The sequence below is a fragment of the Pristiophorus japonicus genome, chromosome 4 (genome assembly GCF_044704955.1).
Source record: "Pristiophorus japonicus isolate sPriJap1 chromosome 4, sPriJap1.hap1, whole genome shotgun sequence".
NCBI classification, from domain to species: Eukaryota; Metazoa; Chordata; class Chondrichthyes; family Pristiophoridae; genus Pristiophorus; species Pristiophorus japonicus.
In genome coordinates, this window is record NC_091980.1 from 165,187,381 (window position 1) to 165,203,691 (window position 16,311).

The 16,311-nt window shown below is 42.6% G+C and overlaps 1 protein-coding gene across 5 annotated transcripts in view; it reads left to right on the forward strand.

Moving 5' to 3' along the window:
- rmdn3 (regulator of microtubule dynamics 3) overlaps positions 1–16,311 on the forward strand; it is a 430,747-nt gene that overhangs the window by 320,780 nt on the left and 93,656 nt on the right. For 4 of the 5 annotated variants that reach the window (XM_070878790.1, XM_070878788.1, XM_070878789.1 and 1 more), the window contains exon 7: positions 7,098–7,173. In XM_070878790.1, coding sequence (XP_070734891.1) covers positions 7,098–7,173 — 76 coding nt within the window. Of the gene's footprint in view, positions 1–7,097; positions 7,174–9,812; positions 10,290–16,311 lie in introns of those variants that run through there. The other variant, XM_070878791.1, reaches the window with a different exon arrangement.

Consider the following 16,311-nt stretch of genomic DNA (forward strand, 5'->3'; position numbering starts at 1 on the left):
ACTTATCAAAAGGTCAGTGTGATCATGTCATTCATTCAGTGGAAGAAAGATCAAATAACCAGTAAAGAAATGAGAGAAAAAAAGACTACCAAAATACTTGAGATCAGAAAACAAAGTATTCATAGGTGGGCCTTAGGCCAAAATTTTTCCCGGCATTGGCCGTTTTTTTCGGCGCCCAGTGATTTTTTTTTTGGTGCTCAAGATCAGTTTGAAGATTCCCCAAGGTTGGTGTGCCGGCGTCTACTACCAACGGCAGAATGTTTGGCGCCAAACATTCTGGCGCTGGTGTACCTGCAAAGAAGGCTCCCACGCCATTTTAGGGCATAGGGCCAAGTTTCCTCCCAAATTAAATTTTTAGAACCAGCGCACAGGCCCTACAAGCACTGTAGGAAAAACCCTTACCTTCACTTACAGAAATCTGTGCTGGCCCGCTCCTATCCCTGGCCGAATGGACTCCCTGACTCATAATTTAAGTTTTAGCAAAATTAAAAATGCAACACAAACTGTATGTAAGTAAAGGAAATTCCAAATCTAAAGTTACCAAAAATGCTGCTCCTTCGATGTTGAGTATAATCAGGCTATACCATTGAAGAAAAAAAAATGTAAAATTTTCCAGGGATGTCTCTGGGTCCAAAAATCTTCTAAGAAGGTTCCAACAGTTTCCAGAATCTTTATAGACATCCAGCAGGTTTTCAAAGCAGTCTTCTCTTCAATGCACAACAAGGGCAGCCTTCTACCTTTTCTCGCTATCGACTGCAGCTGCTGCTAGCCCCCGGCTGAAGGTCCTCCACCAACATGGCCCGCTGCTATCCCAGGCCAAAGGTCTGCACACAAAAGACGGTGCAAGACACTCTAGGCTCATAGGGAAGCAGCAGTGATTTCTAATAAAGGTGGAACATTACATTGTATAAAAAAAATAATCCCACCACAAATCTGTTATGTTTTTATGGAGTTTTGGAGTGCTTAGATGGACAATAATACTAAGTTGTTCATGGAACCAGACTGGGTCAGGGTCACTGATACATGCATCATGGTCCTTCGTTGCATGTATCAGTGACCCAGAACAAGGCAAGATACATGAACACTTTAGTACTGGAACCTGCCCCTGTATCATTTAAACTAATAGGTTGCAAGGGTGAGGCCATTTTACATGTTTAGTCCTGTTATCCTGTAATATCTATTAGTGCAGCATTAAAAAATGAAGTGCAGGAGTCAGGTTAAAAGTCCAAAATTAAAATGTTTATGAAACATTTGTACAGCACAGTTGTAATTAGCTTAACATTCATTATCTTTAAACCTTCATAACTTTAAAAACTTTATTCAAAACCGTAGCAAACTTTAAAAAGAACAATCAACTAAAGCAACCAAAAAACAAACAAGCCATCTATCCTCCTCCTTAGCGCTGTGTGCCCCAATAGATGCTGCTACCCCCTGCGCGGACTTCTGCCTCCTTGCCCCACCGTATCCCCAGGTGTAATCTTTTCCGGCACGTCGTTTCTTGCTGCTTGGTTACAACAGGGACAGAGCCAAAATGTGTCATTGTGGAATGCCCGGGTTCCTCTTCGTAGTCAACCCTTGATATTGGTGAAAGTAGAAAGCGCTCGTTGCATTAATGACAGCCTGGGTGAGCCCCCCTATTGCCAATACTACCTCATTTAACCGTCCCAAAAGTCTTTCCATCGGTAATACGGTCCCCCCAACTCTGCCCTCACCCCATCAAAGGCTTCCTGGAGCAGTTGAGATTGTTGGATGTTCTCCCCGCAAATCCCCACAAGATGTCCTATGTTCTCCAATCGAGTGTTTCTGCATCAGATCTGGAGTTCACCCTCCTATGACGTCTCGCAGGTGTGGCTTGCTGCGACACACTTGTACCCGCAACCTCAGCCGTCACACCGAGAAAAGTCCCCTCGCTTGATTTCACTCATGAAAGGGCTTGGAATCCTTGAGGGGTTCAGCACCTCCAAATCCAGGGTAACTACCTTATCGTCTATAACTTCTTGCTGCCCATCATTCTCCTGAATTGGAATATCTGGCGTGGCGATTTCTTGAACATTCTGTCCTTCAACTTCTGTTTCCTCCTGATGCTCAACCTCTGCGAAACAAAAGATAGATACTTCGTTAGCAGCATTGAGGAAGAAAAAGCATAGAAAGCACACGCAGTACGTAAGATTTAGCCAACCCAGACTGTGCAATTTGCAGGGCTTACCCTCTAATGGAAAACTGAGCCCAGCTTCCACGTTGATTGTTGGTCTTCTCTTGTGACATTTAATCATTGATGTTATCCTCTGCTCCATGGCTGTTCGTTGCAGCCTACTTGGCGGACCTCCTCCAGTTTGTTACCGTTCTCAGTTGATCTGTGACCCCATCTTCTGCAAAGATGAAAACTGAACTTTTTAAAGAGAGAGTCCTTCTGAACACACTGCAAACACACAAGCACACATACTGATCACGTTTACAGATGTTATTGCGTGCATAAATATACATATATTTAAAAGCCCAAATAAATGTAAGTTTAATGTATTACTTACAGTCACTGCTTGTCCGAGGTCCTGCCACTTCTTTTTCAGCTGCGCACCGGTTCTCGGCGTCATGGACATTCCATTAAACTCGACTGCAACCTGGTCCCAAACTTTTGCGAGTGCAGACAGTTCAAGCTTATTTTTACCGAAGCTCCCCTTGTTCTCAAGAACTCCCCACCTACTCTGTTAAATCTACCAGGGGCTCAATTTATTCCGCGAGAAATCTCTTCGCCCTTACTGTTTTCCCTTCTCCGTCTCTGGCCCATTCGTCTTCTCTGCACCCTTCCATTGCAGCCATCTTGTGATCGAAACTGTATTTCCTACCTGCAAATCCACCTCTGCCACCAATGGATTCTCAATGGTGATCCACACAGTCCCCACACGTGCTGTTTTTTTAATACTTTCTACTGCGCATGTGCAAAAAAAATGTTTGTGCGCATGAAATCGCGCAATTTGCATGCCCGTTTTTTTTCAACGCATGCGCTGTGCGGTTTAGTCGCACATTTGAGGCTCCACCCTGCGAGTTCAGATCGGATAGCGCCGGCGCCAGAAGGTGCACGTGAGAAAACTGCATTTTTCTGCATTATTTTCAGTGTTGAGGGGCCGGGAAAAAACGGGCCTCCAGGTAAGCGAGCGCCATTATTTTTCTTTTGGGAAACTTGTCTTAGCAAAGAAGAAAAATTGGATGCAGTAGGATGAATAGGACTCACTTGAGCAACATTACTTGCAGGGAGAGGGTATATCCAGTCAGTTAAATAGGTTTTCAAAAGAAAATTAAATCAACCCAGTTCTGTAGGTAGACATTGAAATTCAAAATAAAATATCTTAATATTCCAAAATTATCTATTACCCATGATTTAAATATTAAATAATGGTTTCTTATATTGCAAAGCAGTGCATCAGTGTCATAACTATATGGTTCAGTGAGCTGAGAATAACCTGGTAAACGTGTTCTGCATTGACTTGGGCTTTCAATTACTCGATCAGATATTTTATACTCTGACAGTAATTTGGAAAAGAAGTTTATAATGACACTTTATTTTACAACTAGCATTCATCTTGGTCATTCTGCATCTGCCTTTTATGCATCTATGCTTTGCAACCATTATTTCATAGTTGGTAAACATCCATATTATTCCTCTCACATAGGTTTTTGCAAGCAGAGTGGAGTTCTGTTGTACGTTATCTGGACTGTAGTAATTCTATGCAGATCTCTGACATATCTTTCAGAACTTATCTCTTTAATATCCAAATTATGGATACAAAATTGCCCAGGAGTTGCTCCGTTTTTTTTGGAGCAACTTGATTTTTCTGGAGTATCTTAAAAATCCCCATTTTGCACATTCAATTTAAGTAAGTTAGTTAAGATTTTTTTTTTAGTTTTGTTTTGTTTTGTTCAAAAAGGGGCGTTACCAGCCACCTATGCCTGTTTTGGCCATTTAAGCCACTTTGGACAGCTAATATTGCTCCAAACTAACTTAGGCCAGCGTATGTGGCCACTGTAGCCGCATAGAAAACCCTTGTGGAGAGTTAAGAAATCAGCGCAGGTAGATACATTCTAAAGCACCAACACTTACAAAACACTAAACAAAGCACAAAAATAAGCATTCAATAACAAATAAAAAATAGAAGGAAGCGGAGAGGATCTGCACCTAAAGCACCAAGACTTACAAAGCACAAGAAGTAATAAGCAATCAACAACAAATAAAAAATAGAAGTCCTACCTCCATCTGACCACTCAGCCAGGGATAGGGGTGGGAAAACCCGAGACCACTTGGCCAGGGATAGGGGTGAACTGCGAGCATCGGGTCCCTCTCACAGGCTGCATGATGCGCTGAGGGCGAGGAGTTACTGCGCATACGCACACACTCTAACGCGCATGTGCAGATGTCCCGGCACTGTGTTCAGCGCTGGGACACTGGCTCCACCCCCAATCCACTGGCCATGCTACGCCACCACTGAGGAGAGGCCGGACAGCGGCCAAAGTCGGGAGGAAGATTTTCGGCGCGCTTGGAGGCGGACAAAAGCGCCGCACCTCGGGTGAGTGCGCCAAAAATCGGCAGGGGCTAATTTTGAGCCCCATGTCTCTATTGATATTGTGGTATCAGTTGAAGCACTATAGGTTGTGCAAGTTTTAGTACAGATGTTACGTGTCAGTATTGTTTGTTCATTTCATAGAATCAGAGAAATTTACAGCATAGGAGGAGGCCATTCAGCCCATCGTGTCCATGCCGGCCAACAAAGAGCTATCCAGCCTTACCCTACTTTCCAGCTTTTGGTCTGTAGTCTTGTAGGATACAGCACTTCAAGTGCATATCCAAGTACTTCAGCCTCTACCACCCTTTCAGGCAGTGAGTTCCAGACTTCCACCACCCTCTGGATGAAAACATTTCCTCTCAAGTCCCCTCTAAACCTTCTACCTTTTACTCTCAAGTCCCCTCTAAAACTCCTAATTTCTTGATCTAGTGTATATATTTTAAATATTATGATACAGTCTACTGATGATTCAAAGTCATTTCTGCACTAAAAAAAGTGAATATTCCAAAAATTTGAAATTAGCAATACAAACAGCAATATCATTAACAGATCATTTAAATTAAGTGACTTTGCATGAAGAGTAGACTGTGTCATTTCACTATACAATGCATATTTCTGGAGACTGCACATTATTAAAGTCACCAATGGAGCTCTCAAAGATTTCCATCATCTGTCATCATCTTCTATCCTTGGCATATATCTTAGGCCACTTTAAAGCCCTCTCAGTCCATTTCTAAGTATGTCTATAGTTTGCAAGAAAATGGTGCAGGGTAGGGTGAGGAGCAGAAATGCAAATCTTTTTGATTAAATGTTTGAAGAATTATGACCAGACAGTTGCATCTTAATTTTCCCCAAGACTGATACTTTTCCTTAACTCCAGAATAAAAAATGACTGCACAAAAATCCCTACCAGCGACATGTGTATTAAGGTTATAAATTATTAAGAGCTTTGTGGAGTTGCAGCTGTTTTTCTCATTGACCCCACCAATTGTCACCCCATTATCTGTGATCTGACTAAGTCTCCTTTTGGAAATAGCAAGCATGATCACTCTGATCATAAATTTTTAAAGTAATTATGCCGTCTTATGATCCTTAAACCATAGTTTTAAATTCAGCACTTCATCACTGCAATTGAAACAACCTTGGGGGTCAAGAAAATTTAACTTTATCTTCAGTCAGTTTGAAGTGATGAACTAGAAACCGTTGTTGTTCTGGCATAATTATAATCTTTGCATAATGTTCTTTTCTGCAATAAGTTGTTGTGAAATGTAACTTCTGACTAATATTAATTTGTTTTTATCGCACCACAAAATGTATACTGAACAGTATCTGTTTCTTATGTTAAAACAAAGCTGTGTATTTTTGGTTTGGCAATAGCACCCAAGAGTCTTTACCAAATGCTTGTTGGTATTGGCAGCTCAACTCCTGCTAAAGAAATCCACATAATGTATGTCCTTAACACGGATGATTAGCTGCCCGAGCTCCCTCTCCAGATCTGTAAAATGTATTTTTTCAGCCAACTTCTGATGGCTTGAACTTTGAGAAACCAAATATGTTCCCAGCATTTTTTTTTCTGGTTTTATTTTTACTCCTTTTCTGAAGGCATGTTTCCACGTTGCCAAGGGCATTGCCTTCCTGCTACTTTCAAGACATTTGTCTTCATGGTTGTTTTTCCAACTGGGAAAAATCTGGAAAGCCAGCTTGTTCCCTCGAATGTCGGGATATCTGACATTTTCAGTCAATGCACGATAGTTTGGTATTCTATTCATTCCCAGAATGTCACACAGATGTGAAATTACACTGATTAAACAGAAGTAAGTAGCAGAACAAACCAGACCGTAGGGCAATACCTTCCTGAAGGCCTTTTATGCATGCTGAAATCTAGGTGAAAGGATACTTTTTCGCTATAGCAGCTCTCCATGTATTGTGTTGAATCTAGTCACCTCACCACAAAAACAGATAGAAGTATTGGAGACGGTGCAGAAGAAAATCGATTGATTCTAGATGTAATGGGGATGGGCTAGGAGGAAAGATTAGAAAAGCTTAAGATCTACAATCTGGAAAGAAGACTGTTAACAGAAAAATTCATGAGGTATACAAAATATGAAATATAAACCCAGGAAAGTTGGTCCAGAGGACATTAATTTGTTTCATGAGATATTGTTTTTAAAACATTAGGAAGAATTTTTCAGCTCCGTAATAAATTATTGAAACAGTTTGCCAGGAAAGCTAGAACTTACGTTGCCTGAGATTAGGAGATTAGGGATACAATCGTAGGAAATTTGGGATATTGGAGCGATGAGCTTTCCTGGGCCAAATTACTTTTTCTCATTCTAAACCGCATGTTCTTAACTTGAGTCTAGGTTGATTGAAAAAATTACAGAATCTGTTTGCTCATCTGCTCTCTTTCTCATGGTTGCTTATCAACTTCCATAAATGTGCACATTCTACAAATGAGGAAACTGAACCAACCTAAAGGAAAGCCATATTATCTATAGTTGTATTTTTCAGTGCATGTGACATGGCAGCTTTGTGTTTCAGGTATGCTATTCTATCTGGCCGACAGGCTGACCACGAGACCATCCAGAATCGTATCAGGGCTGGATATATTTTCAAGGTAAGCCAAGTTCTGAAAGATGCTTAATCCTCAATAATATGGACATGGGGGAGATAGACGTGCCAAGTGTAGAGACCGTCTTCTGCAAAGCCAATTTCTGACTGGTGACTGAATACTGTAATCATTTTTGGCAGGCAGCAAATAAAACTCACATGTTGCTGCTGGACTTGGTGCTGTCCAAAGACATTAAAGCAGTAAACTTGGTGAGGATTGCTTGGCTACATCTCTGCCTTACAACATCGCAGAGATGTGGTCAAGCTGTCAATGCTACACATTTTTATAACAAGAATTTTGGTTTCAGACCCTCATAGCAAATTACACTATGTCTCAACTTTCCAGGAAGGCTCACGATAAGCAGAAAATAGTGACATGAATCTGAGGGACTGGTGGAATTAATTGAAATGTAGTATTTATTTTATTTATTTTCTTTTACTAAAAGCAACTCTTTTTACCTAGCTCATGGAGGACCTCTAGTGACAAAATCCTGAAAACACAAATAACAATATTTGCCAGAGACAATACGGCTCAGTCCATTCGGCCCATCATGCCTGTGCCGGCATTTTCAAAGAGCTACCCAATTAGTACCATTCCCCTGCTCTTTCCTCGCAGCCCTGCACATTTTTCCCCTTCACGTAGTTATCCAATTCTCTTTTTTGGAAGTTATTATTGAATCTGCTTCCACCACCCTTTCAGGCTGTGCATTCTAGCTCATAACAAATTCCTCATGTTGTCTCTGGTTGTTTTTCCAATTACCTTAAATCTGTGTCATAGGAACATAAGAAATAGGAGCAAGAGTAGGCCATTTTCCCCTCGAGCCTGCTCCGCCATTCAGTAAGATCATGACTGATCTGATCCTGGCCTCCACTTTACTTCCCCGCCCGTTCCCCATAACCCTTGACTCCCTTATCGTTCATAAATCGGTGTCTATCTCCACCTTTTAAATATATTCAATGACCCAGCCTCCATAGTTCTTTGAGCTAGAGAATTCCAAAGATTCACGACCCTCTGAGAGAAGAAATTCCTCCTCATTTCCGTTTTAAATGGCCGACCCCTTATTTTGAAACTATGTGCCCTAGTTCTAGATTCCCGCACGAGGGAAAACATCCTTTCTGCATCTACCTGGCCAAGCCCCCTCAGAATCTTGTACATTTCACTAAGATCACCTCTCAGTCTTCTAAACTTCAATGAGTATAGGTCCAACCTTTCTTCATATGACAATCTCTTCATCTCAGGAATCAACCTCATGAACTTTCTCTGAACTGCCGCCAATGCAAGAATATCCTTCTTTAAATAAGGAGACCAAAACTGTGCGCAGAACTCCAGGTGTGGTCTCGCCAACGCCCTGTACATTTGTAGCAGGACTTCCCTGCTTTTACACTCCATCTCCCTTGCAATAAAGGCCAACATTCCATTTGCATTCTGAATTACTTGCTGCATGCTAACTTTTTGTATTTCATGTACAAGGGCCCCAGATCCCTCTGTACCACAGCATTTTATAATCTCTCCCTATTTAAATAATTTTGTTTTTTTATTTTTCCTACCAAAGTGGATAACCTCACACTTTCCCACATTATACTCCGTCTGCCAATTTGTCCTCTGGTTACTGACCCTTCTGCCATTGGAAAGAGTTTCTCCTTAATTACTCTACCAAAACCCTTCATGATTTTGAACACCTCTATCAAATCCCCCCTTAACCACCTCTGCTCTAAGGAGAACAACCCCAGTTTCATGAGTCTCGCCGCGTAACTGGTATACAGACATATTCATTTGTCAAAAACTGTGCTCTGGGAATGCACTGTTAAACCCACACTGGAATATGTGGTGTGGTATTATCACAACAGTAATTGCACAAACTAGACACATCAGTTTAGCAAATTGCTAGGGCGCCAATACAATTAAGTTCATCAAGCCTGCGTATTTTAGTACCTGATACCACAGAAGACATCAAGAATGTTATTATTGAACCAAGCTTCATTGCTGCTGATGGACACGCTTAATATTTTTAATACCCAGGAGGATTTCCAATATGAAACAAATATTGAATCTTTGTAAATACAGTATGATGCAATACTAATGAGATTTTCCCCCTAATCCAGTGTATAAAATTAACTTATTTTCATTGCAATTTAATACTGTAGTGTTCTCAATAGACATTAAATAAAACTCAACTGCAACATTTTTGTGGAGAAAATAAATTGCCTGTTTCAGCAGACACAAGCCAAGATACAAATATATTAACAAAAGCAAAGCCCAGCAGAGCAGAGCACCACATTTGTAGAACATTCCAGAGGCTCATGATTGCGTAAACAAGAATGAAGAGGCACTATGTTAGAGGTTTTCAATCTGAAATGTGAATGGGGAATAGGCACTGGGTGATGAAGTGATAAAAAGAACAAACCACCAGATGGCATTTTAGTGGTAAAAATTATATCGACAGAAATTGCCGTTAACTTCTCTACATTTCTTAAGAATATTTCAAAAAAGTCAATATAGCTCTGTAAAATCATAATTTTAAAGTTGTGTTCACTACTAAAAAAAAAAAGTACATCTTCATAATAATTATTTCTTCATTTATTTTACTTAAGAATTTCATGAATTTTAATTTATTTCCGAACATGTTTGCATGTTATGTTTTACAGACCTGGTTGTTGAGCTTTGGAAAGGCTCACCACTTGAAGCTTCCAGTACAGGGTCACACTCTGGATGCAGTGGCACTGTGCAACTTAATGCTAGCCTCACTATCCTCAATTACTGGCCTTCAGAGTACTCAAGGGACTTCTGAATGGCAGTGCTACTGAGTTGTGAGAAGGAGATTGCTGATTTCTATATTCTTAGTCAGTAATCGCCAAAATCTGAACCACAGTACTCAAATATGGCCAGTAAAATTGTATGGAATTTTGTTGCTCGAATCTAGTACTGCTGTTCTGACCCCTAAGTCAACTTTTCTTTTATTCATATCCTTAGACTGTGACCCCTGGTTCTGGACTTCCCCAACATCGGGAACATTCTTCCTACACCTAACCTGTCCAATCCAGTCAGAATTTTATATGTTTCTATGAGATCCCCTCTGATTCTTCTAAATTCCAGTGAATATAAGCCTAGTCGATCCAGTCTTTCTTCATATGTCAGTCCTGCCATCCCGGGAATCAGGCTGGTGAGCCTTGGCTGCACTCCCTCAAGAGCAAGAATGTCCTTCCTCAGATTAGGAGACCAAAACTGCACACAATACTCAAGGCCCTGTACAACTGCAGTAAGATCTCCCTGCTCCTTTTCTCAAATCCCATCACTATGAAGGCCAGCATGCCATTTGCTTTCTTTACTGCCTGCTGTACCTGCATAACTACCTTCAATGACTGATGTACCATGACACCCAGGTCTCGTTACACCTACCCTTTTACTAATCTGTCACCATTCCGATAACGACATGCAGGCCGTGATCCTTACCAACGGATCCATTACAGACCCAATTCACGTCCGGACCGGGATCAAACAGGGCAATGTCATCGCTCCAACTTTCTTCTCAATCTTCCTTGCCGCCATGCTCCACCTCACAATCAACAAGCTCCCCGCTGGAATGGAAATAAACCACAGAACCAGTGGGAAGCTGTTTAACCTATGCCGCCTCCAGGCCAGGTCCAAGATCACCCCAACCTCTGTCGTTGAGCTGCAGTATGCGGACGATCCCTGCGTCTGCGCACATTCTGAGGCTGATCTCCAGGATCTAGTCAATGTATTCACTGAAGCATATGAAAGCATGGGCCTTACGCTTAACATCCGTAAGACAAAGGTCCTCCACCAGCCTGTCCTCGCTGCACAGCACTGCCCTCCAATCATCAAGATTCACGGCGCGGCCCTCGACAACGTGGACCATTTCCCATATCTCGGGAGCCTCTTATCAACAAAGGCAAACACTGATGCGGAGATTCAACATCGCCTCCAGTGCGCTAGTGCAACCTTCGGCCATCTGAGGAAAAGAGTGTTTGAAGACCAGGCCCTCAAATCCACCACCAAGCTCATAGTCTACAGGGCTGTCGTAATACCCACCCTCCTGTATGGATCTGAGGCATGGCGATGTGTAGAAGGCACTTCAGGTCGCTGGAGATATATCACCAACGGTGCCTCCGCAAGATCCTGCAAATTCCCTGGGAGGACAGGCGCACCAACATCAGTGACCTCGACCAAGCTAACATCCCCAGTATTGAAGCACTGACCACGCTCGATCAGCTTCGCTGGGCAGGCCACATAGTTCGCATGCCAGATACGAGACTCCCTAAACACATGCTTTATGCGGAGCTCCTTCATGGTAAACGAGCCAAAGGTGGGCAGCGGAAGCATTACAAGAACACCCTCAAAGTCTCCCTGGTAAAGGGTGACATCACCACTGACACCTGGGAGACCCTGGCCGAAGAACGCCCAAGGTGGAAAAAGTGCATCCGAAAGAACATTGAGTTCTTCGAGTCTCAACACAAAGAGAGTGAAGAGGTCAGGCGCAGACAGCGGAAGGACCGTGCGGCAAACCAGCCCCACCCACCACTTCCCTCGACGAATATCTCTCCCATCTGTGACAAGAGTCTGTGGCTCTCGTATTGGACTGTTCAGCCACCAGAGAACTCCGTTTGGGAGTGGAAGCAAGTCTTCCTCGATTCCGAGGGACTGCCTATGATGATGATGAATAATCTGCCTTCCTGTTTTTGCCACCAAAGTAGATAACCTCACACTTATCCACATTATACTGCATCTGCTGTGCATTTGCCCATTCACCTAACTTGTCCAAGTCCCCCTACAGCCTCCTAGCATCCTCCTCGTAGCTCGCACTGTCACCCAGCTTAGTGTCATCCGCATACTTGAAGATATTACATTCAATTCCTTCGTCTAAATCATTAATGTATATTGTAAATAGCTGGGGTCCCAGCACTAAACCCTGCGGCACCCCACTAGTCACTGCCTGCCATTTTGAAAAGGAACCGTTTATTCCCACTCTACGCTTCCTGTCTGCCAACCAGTTCTCTATCCACGTCAATACATTACCCCCAATACCATGTGCCTTAATTTTGCACACTAATCTCCTGTGTGGGACCTTGTCAAAAACCTTTTGAAAGTCCAAATGCACCACATCCACTGGTTCTCCCTTATCCACTCTATTAGTTACATCCTCAAAAAAACTCTAGAAGATTTGTCAAGCAAGATTTCCCTTTCATAAATCCATGCTGACTTGGACCGAATCTGTCACTGCTTTCCAAATGCACTGCTATTACATCTTTAATAATTGATTCCAGCATTTTCCTCACCACCAATGTCAGGCTAACCGGTCTATAATTCCCTGTTTTCTCTCACCCTTTTTTTAAAAAGTGGGATTACATTAGCTACCCTCCAATCCATAGGAACTGATCCAGAGTCGATAGACTGTTGGAAAATGAGCACCAATGCATCTACTATTTCTAGGGCCACTTCCTTAAGTACTCTGGGATGCAGTCTATCAGGTCCTGGGAATTTATCGGCCTTCAGTCCTTTCAATTTCCCTAACACCATTTCATGACAAATGAGGACTTCCCTCAGTTCCCCCTTCTCGCTAGACCCTCGGTTCCCTAGTATTTTCAGGAGGTAATTCATGTCTTCCTTAGTGAAGCTAGAACCAAAGTATTTGTTCAATTGGTCTGCCATTTCCTTGTTCCCCATTATAAATTCACCTGATTCTGACTGCAAGGGACCTGCATTAGTCTTCACTAATCTTTTTCTCTTCACATATCTATAGAAGCTTTTGCAGTCAGTTTTTATGTTCCATGCAAGATTACTCTCATACTCTATTTTCCCCCTCCTAATTAAACCCTTTGTCCTCCTCTGCTGAATTCTAAATTTCTCCCAGGCCTCAGGTTTGCTGCTTTTTCTGGCCAATTTATATGCCTCTTCCTTGGATTTAACACTATCCCTAATTTCCCTTGTTAGCCATGGTTGAGCCACCTTAGATGAGGGGATTAAATGTAGTATCTCCAAATTTGCGGATGACACTAAGTTGGGTGGCAGTGTGAGCTGCGAGGAGGATGCTGTGAGGCTGCAGAGCGACTTGGATAGGTTAGGTGAGTGGGCAAATGCATGGCAGATGAAGTATAATGTGGATAAATGTGAGGTTATCCACTTTGGTGGTAAAAACAGAGAGACAGACTATTATCTGAATGGTGACAGATTAGGAAAAGGGGAGGTGCAAAGAGACCTGGGTGTCATGGTACATCAGTCATTGAAGGTTGGCATGCAGGTGCAGCAGGCGGTTAAGAAAGCAAATGGCATGTTGGCCTTCATAGCAAGGGGATTTGAGTACAGGGGCAGGGAGGTGTTGCTACAGTTGTACAGGGCATTGGTGAGGCCACACCTGGAGTATTGTGTACAGTTTTGGTCTCCTAACCTGAGGAAGGACATTCTTGCTATTGAGGGAGTGCAGCGAAGGTTCACCAGACTGATTCCCGGGATGGCAGGACTGACCTATCAAGAAAGACTGGATCAACTGGGCTTGTATTCACTGGAGTTCAGAAGAATGAGAGGGGACCTCATAGAAACATATAAAATTCTGACGGGGTTAGACAGGTTAGATGCAGGAAGAATGTTCCCAATGTTGGGGAAGTCCAGAACCAGGGGTCACAGTCTAAGGATAAGGGGTAAGCCATTTAGGACCGAGATGCGGAGGAACTTCTTCACCCAGAGAGTGGTGAACCTGTGGAATTCTCTACCACAGAAAGTTGTTGAGGCCAATTCACTAAATATATTCAAAAAGGAGTTAGATGAGGTCCTTACTGCTAGGGGGATCAAGGGGTATGGCGAGAAAGCAGGAATGGGGTACTGAAGTTGAATGTTCAGCCATGAACTCATTGAATGGCGGTGCAGGCTAGAAGGGCCGAATGGCCTACTCCTGCACCTATTTTCTATGTTTCTATGTTTCCCTTTTTTATTCTTACACCACACAGGGATGTACAATTGATGTAGTTCATCCATGTGATATTTAAACGTCTGCCATTGCCTATCCACCGTCAACCCTTTAAGTATCATTCTCCAGTCTATCCTAGCCAATTCGCGTCCCATACCGTCGAAGTTTCCTTTCTTTGAGTTCAGGATCCTAGTCTGTGAATTAACTGTGTCACTCTCTACCTTAATGAAGAATTCTATCATATTATGGTCACTCTTCCCCAAGGGGCCCCGCATGACCAGATTGTTAATTAATCCTCTCTCGTTACACAAGACCCAGTCTAGGATGGCCTGCTCTCTAGTTGGTTCCTCGACATATTAGTCTAGAAAATCATCCCTTATACACTCCACGAAATCCTCATCCACAGTATTGCTACCAGTTTAGTTAGCCCAATCAATATGTAGATTAAAGTCACCCATGATAACTGCTGTACCCTTATTGCACAGTGTGCAATCATCAGCGAACATCCCCATTTATGACCTTTATGATGGAGGAAAGGTTATTAATTAAACAGCTGAAGATGGCTGGGCCTAGGGCACTGCCCTGAGGAACTCATGCAGCAATGTCCTGGGGCTGAGATGATTGACCAACAACTACAACCATCTTCCTTTGTGCTTAGGTATGACTCGAGCCAGTGGAGAGTTTTCCTCCTGATTCCCATTGACTTCAATTTTACTAGGGCTCCTTGATGCCATTGGGATTCTTGATGTCAAGGGCAATCACTCTCACCCCACCTCTGGAATTCAGGTCTTTTGTCTATGTTTGGACCATGTCTGTAATGAGGTCTGGAGCCGAGTGGCTCTTGCAGAACCCAAACTGAGCATCAATGAGCAGGATATTGGTGGTAACACACTGGCTTGATTAGGGATTTACAGTTGCGCTTCAAAAAGGACACCAGCCACCACTGTGGAGGTCGAAGTGTTATGCCATAGGTTTTTCCCCAGTTGCTTGGGGTATCACTTACTCAAAAGAGTAATGATGCTTGGTCAGATAGAATGTTGTTCATATGTTACCTGGTGAATACTTGAAGTAATCAGAGGTATTTCCTTGATTAAACACTCTTAGTGGAGAAGGGAGCATCTTAAAGGAGGAAAGAGAGGTTTCGAGAGGGAATTCCAGAGCTTAGGGCTTGGGCAGCATGGCTGCCAATGGTGGAGCAATTAAAATCGGGGATATGCAAGAGGCCAGAATTGGAGGAGCGCAGAGATCTCTAATGTTTGTAGGGCTGGAGGAGGTTAAGAGATAGAGAGGGCCGATATCAGTGATATTGACAGCAATCTTGAGTTCCGCTTGTCATTCTCCCTCCATAGATCAGATACATAAACCAAATTATATGATGGTAAGCTTAATTAAGTCCATTTTGCAGTGTGAATACGCAGGAAACGGGATGAGACTGTAAGTGGTCAGGAATCCCATAATAACAGCATGGTCAGTTATTAGTGTTTCCAGGTGGCGGTCTGATGATCTGACATTGTCCTCAGGGAACCTTGTACTACTTATTTCTCCATCACCTTGATGGATGACTACTTATTTCCAATCATTTATCGCTCTGTCTGCCCCTGGAGTGACCGCTATTAAGTTTTAGGTTTTAACGTTGGATTTTTTTCCTCATGCTCTGCACCATACACCACTCCCAGTCATGATCCTTCACACTCTGCAAACTGGACTGTTCCTTTGCACGCCCAATATCTGGGCAATTTTAGCAAGGCCCAGGGCCAAACAGAAACTTATGACTGTATTCGGCTTACTGGAGCTATCACAGGCTAATCGCCTTGACTTTGGAAGGTGGTAAAATAAATTCCATCAAGACATGGTTTAGGCTATCAACTATTAAATAGTTCCTGGATTTGTTGTAATATACAAAACTTAACTATATTCTTGTTCAGAATGCAGAAAATAAATTAAAAATGCTTCTTTGCACTAGAACTGGATTTGAAACAAGATCCCTGAAAATAAATTAACCTGGGCTTCACTACGAATCTTCCATGGAACCCTCTCATGTATTCTGACAGGAGTGCTGAATTGGAGCAAGCCTGCCCAAAATATATATTCAAACTCCTTTGTAGTTCAACTCGAGGACAAAGGAAATCAAACATGTATCGCTCCTCATTGTGTCACGTTGTCAAGTATCCATAGGATTTCACCGATAATGACTGATCTTCCCAGAAACTCCAAAATGATAACTC